The following is a 6,544-nucleotide window of genomic DNA, read 5'->3' on the forward strand; positions in this document are numbered from 1 at the left end:
GTTTCTCCTACTCCATTAATTGTTGTTACATTCCAAATTTGTATTAATATTTTGAGTCATATAATAAAAATGAGCAAGTAATGTAACGTGAGATTTGGGGTAATAATAAATAAAAGTGGGTCATGTTAATATTATTTACATGTGCAGGGCCTTGTTATTTGGGTCATCAAGAAGCTCTAGTGGATGATGTATTGTCTAATACAATTCAACCTTTTTATTTTATAATATGATATCAAATAATAATTGTCAAATGTTGCTCTCAAGGCACAGATGATATAAATACCCCAACAACATTAATGTTACTTGCCACCCGAATTTGTTATCTCATCTCAAACTCACAATTAATTTATGTTCAGCAGTGTGGTCCTTGAATATATTTAATTTTTTGGAAATAAAAAGACAACACTTGTTGAAAATATTAAGGTATGTTTGTTTAAATATTTTTAACTATCCTGTTCATACTATTTCCAAAATACCAGTTTGTTTTTCTATTATGAATATATTATTATATTTTCTTCAACTACTTTTAGCCCCTTAAATTTATTAATTTAACTAAACATCCCTGGAAAAAAAATTTAGAAATTAACAAAAACACCCCCATCAACCCACATTTGTCAGATTCCGGCAACCACCACCGGAAGGTGGTCGGAATCTGGTATATTGGAGCACTACCGACTAAATATGGCCGGTAGTGTGCCGATCTATCATTTTTCGGCCAGATCCAACGGCCAGATCGTTGGTCGTAGCTGGTCGTCAACCACGGCCATATCTTTGGCTGTCGTTGACGACCAAACATGGCCAGATCTACGGTGGATATGGCTGGAAGAGGCCATCTCAACACACGACCGGCTGGATTTGGCCGGTCGTGCGTTGATACGGTGACTTCGACCACCCTCCGACGGTGACGGTCGGCTGCTGAAATTTAATGGGTGGATGGGGGTGTTTTTATAATTTTTAATGTTTTTATTACAAAGGTGTTTAGTTATTTAACAAACTTATGGGGTGTTTTTGTTAATTTTTAAATCCTACCTCGTTAGTCCTACTCAACTCTAAAAATATTATCCAAAATACTAAAACAGACACACCCTAATTATCCAAAGAGTAAACCACTTTTTCCCACCCAAGGTTTGTCTTAATGACATTTCTCACCCAAAAAGTTTCAAAATACCACTTTCTCACCCAATGTTTATATTTCGTTAATATTGAATGTTTATCGTTAGAAATCAACTAAGAACAAAAAACTCAAGTTTTGTGGTGATAGGCAATCGGTGAGAAATCAGGTATCAGGAATGAGAGAGGTTTTGTAGAGAGAAGACCAGAGGTTCAAATGGTAGTGACGGAGAGAATTTTCATCATCGGAATCGGCTTTGGGTAATATCGAAATATTAACTTTGAGTGAGAAATTAGCATTTTGAAACTTTTTGGTTGGGAAAAAGTCGTTTATTCTTATCCGAAAGTGATAATATAAGAGTTGGGGTATGAATATGATAAGACTTTACTACTTTACTTTTGTCAAAGGATAGACGAAGGGTTTGCTTTGTTTACAATAAAAGCAACAAAAACGTCTTGTATCATCTTTCATCATTTGCTTGGTCGACAAAACAAATCAAATACGGCCCAAATGCTCTACTTTTCACCAAAACTGCTTCAAATGATTATGATAAAAGGCAAAATGATTGAACCTAAAAATGCTTTGTTTTGTTGTTGAGGTTATACAATACCTGCTTCTGAGATTTAGTTAATAGAGGATAAACATATATTAATAAACAAATGATTATTATAATAAAAAGTTTTGTTAATCTTGGTTTACAAGTTATGCTGCTTGTCGTGGGCCTTCAAATTCATCATTTTTATCTTTTGATCTTAATCCAGGTTTGTAAACTTTTCTTTTACTCACCCACCTCCATTTCTCTTACAATTCAAGCCAAGAAAAGTTCCAACTTTTTAATTCTAATATTGTTTTGAAATATTATGCGAATTTCCAACTATTAGAATCCAAAAATGGACATGTATGAAAATAATAGTTGCAGTTCTATAATTCAATCTTGCACAAAATTTGAAGGAAAATAAGATCGACATAACAATAAAGAATATTGCATTTTTTTTTTAATTTTGATGACCAAGAGTATTCTTGTGCATACTTCAACTAATCTCTCATGCCTTTGAAGTAAACAACAGTATGAATATGTTATGTGCACATTTCCTGTTGTATTGAACTAATAATATAAAAAGGTGAATGGAGATCTCTGATTCAAAATCACAATCTCAAATTTCTTGAAGTGAGTTTGTCTCCCAGCAACGTAATTTTCCAGCAGTCAACTTGGAATATGAAGACAGAACCCTTTTTGGGCACAACTGCAAATTACACAGATGAACGATATAATAAACATCGTTTCCAGAGCAGTGCAAATTCAAAGGACAAAGAGAAGAGACTCGTGGAGATTTTGAGACCAGACATCTATTATACATTGCATCCACAATTTCAGATGGCTTTTCCACAACCCAGATTTTGAGACCAGACATCTATTATACGTTGCATCCGCAATTTCATATGGCTTTTACACAACCCAAATCAAGAAGATCAAGAAATTCCTATATTGCGGTAATGCATTCAAGTCCACATTGTGAGAACCTTGAGAACCGCTTTATATGTGAACTTTCCATGTTTTGAGTCATTAACTTTTTATTTATTTCCCCTCCCCCCACCTAAGTCAAATTTTTGCTTCATTTAAATTAAAATATTGATTAGAACATAAAGAAACTTAGAGTTTATATGAAACTACCAAACTCCAATTCACAGAAAGAGATTCCACTATATAAGCTAATATTTCAAACATTATATGATTACATCTTCTTAATTATCAACTAGTTGGCCAAACCAAAAACCATAAAAGAAAAATTTAAAAAAAAAAAATCTCAGATGTGAGTGGAAAACAGGCAAGAACAAGAAAATTTTAAACCACATATCATAGCTGGACTAATTATGGCTGAAGCTAATATAAAGTATGACCTATATGGTTGAATTACCTCGGAATTTATCATCTCTTGTAACTATCCCAAATGTTTCTGCAGTTGCACGAACCATAATACCACTCACTCCAGTGAAAGCAGCAATCTTACACTCAGCAACTACAAAAAATAGAGAGAACTAAGACTTCTGAATAAATAATAATAAATAAAAAATCATCAATACAGTTCATAGAAATATGGAGATATCTGTTTCATGTCAAAACTGATCTCTATTTTGATTTGTCGTATCAGTAGTTCCTTTAGAGAATTATTTACCAAAATATGCTGTTTTTAGTCTAACTTGAATTATGTCAATATAGCACTGGTTATTTTCATGAATGCTTCCAACTGCAGTTCAACTTCTTCACAGGATATGGCCCACACAAAATTATTCTCAGCATATTATTTAAGATAAAATTTTCAATATAAGCTGGAGGGGACAGTAGAATAAAGACTAGAAGGTTTCCTCCAAGAACTCGTTGCTCATAAAATAGCCCATTTATGTCAAACCTCACAAGTAATTTGATAACTGATTTGTGCAAGTAGGCTTGTATCCAGTCAAGATGATTTAGATGGTCCTCAGGCCAGTTATAGGTGAAATGATCATTCATATAAACTGTCCTAAGAAGAAGAAGAAAAAGGCAGAGCTTCTAAAATTTTTATTGATTATTCATTAAGTAATGTAAAATTAATGCTGCAGCTTTGACCAAGTTACCTAGAATTATAGCACCATGCAAATCTGCACTAAGAAGACATTGAGCCAACTGGTTTTTCCTGCAAGATTGAAAGAAATCATGGTTATAGCCTAAAAGATAAACAAGATAATGATGATGACAATCTACAAGGCATAAGACCATGCATAATCCAAATATCAGCAAAATCATAACAAAGTAATATCTCACCCAAAAAAAAAAAAAAAAAAATCCAACAACAAACAAGCAAAGTATATTGAAACATTGGCAAAATTATGAGGAAACAATATCTCACCCGGTGGTTTTAATAAGTTGCAGTACATAGCCCTTCCACATTTCATGCATTGGCTTATAAGTTTCAAATCTGTAACTCGAACACAAACCAACAATTTTTAGACAAAACTACTGTAAAAGAGGAAAGAAAATTTGTCAAACTACAATCGCAATATAAATTACATCATCCAAACACATAATTTGAGACAAATAGAAATTGATTAATCATAATCTTTCTGTCTCTTGAAAATTCAAGGAACTATTTTTTCCCCACATACCTCCAAATTTATATAACTAAAGTAGGAAAAATAAAAATACTGAAATTGCACCACTCAACAGTTCAAATGATGAATAAAGTATGACAGAAATTCATTGATCAATAATCAGCAACTTTATCCCAACGTAGAAGACGCTGTGTCTATTTAGATCTCCATTCCTAGATTCTCTTTTCATACCCTCTTTAGTTGAAAAAGAAATATCTCTACATTGTTGTGGTGTGATGCAAACAGAATAGAAGACACAACACCAGCAGATTCAAGCAAAGATTATAGAACAAAATGCAGGTGCAGATAGAGAGAGAAAAAGAGCTGCAGCTCTCAACCATATGCATCTTAGACAACTCACCTTTGGAGCTCCTGAGGTAAATCAAGTAATCCACTTTTCTTAAGTTGCTTCATAGACATGTGCTTTTTAGAGCGTTTTGAGTGGATCTGCAAAGCTCTGATGTCAGAACTAGTAGACGCACCCCGTCCTTGTACATAATTATCAAGGAGGAGCCAATTGTCAATTTTCACACTTCTTGATCCCTGCAAGTACTTCGGAGCTGAGTCACCATTTTCTGAGCTTCCTCTCCTACTAGATTTCTGCATGGTGCCAGATAAAATGTAAAGCAAGAAGCTAAGTATAAGAATATGTCATTATCTTAATTGTCAATTCATAGATCTTGATTGTGTTAGAGAAAAAAAAAAAAGTACCTTGACACCAGTTGTCAACAAATTCTCATGCATGGGCTGGGTGAGCCGAAAATATGTTGGACCACTTAATTCTACATCTGTTCAATATTGAACAGCCTTTTATATCTTAAAAAATATAAAAAACAGACCTCTTTTTGAGGGAAAAAAAATTACACTAACGATATAGAAATACCTTGTGATGTAGTGTAACCCACGAAAGTGAAATTGCCTACATATAATCCATAATGTGAAGTACAATTAAGTATATGTGGGTAACAAAAAGATAAAATCTAAAATATATTAGCTGATGCAGGACACTTGCATCTTAAATAATTATTTCTAAGGCAACCGGGGAGAAAAAAAAATATAATCAATTTAGAAGCAAGAAGCAAACGACACAACTTGAAAATATAACTATAAATGCTTAAGCAAGTAAAAATATGACAACCTCTCTTAGCTGACTCATTTGGAGAGTTTATAACTGATGCATCTGTTAGATGTGATGACGAAGCAATAGCTAAAGAATCTGATCATTTTTCATCTTCTTCGAGTGGTCTCTTTTTTTCATGCTTTGTCTGTTGAAGAGCCTCGGCTTTGGCAATGGCAAACCTTCGCTCCAATGCCTCCATAGCATGTTTTCTTTGATTGCCAGATGTAGTATTTGTAGCCATTGCTACTAGATTGTTCTACTTTTTTTCTTGCAACTAGAAATTGAGACTAAACCTATTATGCAATAGAATCACACTTGCTGATAAATATATCCAAAAGCATTAAACTTATTGTACAAAATTTTAACTATAAATCTAATTTCAAAATTTTATTTACCTTAATATCCACAATTCCATAATTAGTTGATAGAATTTATCGAAAGCAACATAATAACTTACTGATACACTGAGAAGTTCTAAGAACTCCATATAAACACTAGGACCTTGACAATTAAAAGTAGTTTCAAAAAACCAAAAGCACACCACAGAAGCACCTGTTCTTCACGAATTTTTTTTACCTATATCATGTGCACTCAAACTGACATTACCTCACTCACAACACAAAACCAGGGGCGTAACATAAAGGGGGGCTACAACGCCGGGTAGCTGGGGGGCCCTCCTTAAAAAAAATTAGGTTTTGTTTTATGAAGATTATGTCAATATTGAACGATTAGCCCTTTTTTCATTAATTTCTCTCCAAATCTTTTACAAAGGAAAGTAAAAAAACAAAAAGTATGCTAACAATTTTATTTTATCTTTCATATTTAACTCCTTTATATAAAAAGAACTTAGACTTATCAAGGTACATGAGTAATGCAATACTCTCTCACTTCATACAAGTCGCAAACTAACTTTGATTTACCACGACATGCATTATTAGAGAGAGACTAATATGCAAACAATTCAATAAGAAGACACACTAATAAAAGTCTATGCAAGAATGATAATCCACATAAATCATTAACAAAGAACACTTTTTAACTCCCAAATGGTTGGCTATGGCGGAAATTGACACCCTTTTGACATTTTATCAAACACATTACCATCAACCCAGAAGTAGAAGACAAAGGAAATAGACACTCTTTCTGACATTTTATCAAACACATTATCATCAACCCAGAAGTAGAAG

At 33.3% G+C, this 6,544-nt stretch overlaps 1 protein-coding gene across 1 annotated transcript; it reads right to left on the bottom strand.

The window, feature by feature from the left end:
• Window positions 1-2,230: 2,230 nt before the first annotated feature.
• On the bottom strand, window positions 2,231-5,665 carry LOC116129628 (ribonuclease P protein subunit p29-like). Its single transcript, XM_031415358.1, has 8 exons — window positions 5,376-5,665; window positions 5,121-5,156; window positions 4,949-5,025; window positions 4,599-4,837; window positions 3,997-4,065; window positions 3,725-3,783; window positions 3,028-3,129; window positions 2,231-2,355 (listed from the first exon to the last, which is right to left on the bottom strand). The coding sequence occupies exons 3-8, from the start codon at window positions 4,979-4,981 to the stop codon at window positions 2,258-2,260; spliced, it is 600 nt and encodes a 199-aa protein (XP_031271218.1). The 5' UTR covers window positions 4,982-5,025; window positions 5,121-5,156; window positions 5,376-5,665; the 3' UTR covers window positions 2,231-2,257.
• Between the last annotated feature and the right edge of the window lie 879 nt (window positions 5,666-6,544).

This window comes from Pistacia vera, unplaced genomic scaffold (assembly GCF_008641045.1).
Source record: "Pistacia vera cultivar Batoury unplaced genomic scaffold, PisVer_v2 Contig212, whole genome shotgun sequence".
Taxonomy (NCBI): Eukaryota; Viridiplantae; Streptophyta; class Magnoliopsida; order Sapindales; family Anacardiaceae; genus Pistacia; species Pistacia vera.

Excerpts from the sequence above, each read along its gene's own strand:
- LOC116129628 (XM_031415358.1), bottom strand. The coding sequence starts at position 4,981 with ATGCATGAGAATTTGTTGACAACTGGTGTCAAG. Across the intron at positions 3,784-3,996 it reads CAACTTATTAAAACCACCGG|GAAAAACCAGTTGGCTCAAT; the intron begins GTGAGATATTGT and ends TCAATCTTGCAG. Across the intron at positions 3,130-3,724 it reads GCATGGTGCTATAATTCTAG|TTGCTGAGTGTAAGATTGCT; the intron begins GTAACTTGGTCA and ends TATTTTTTGTAG.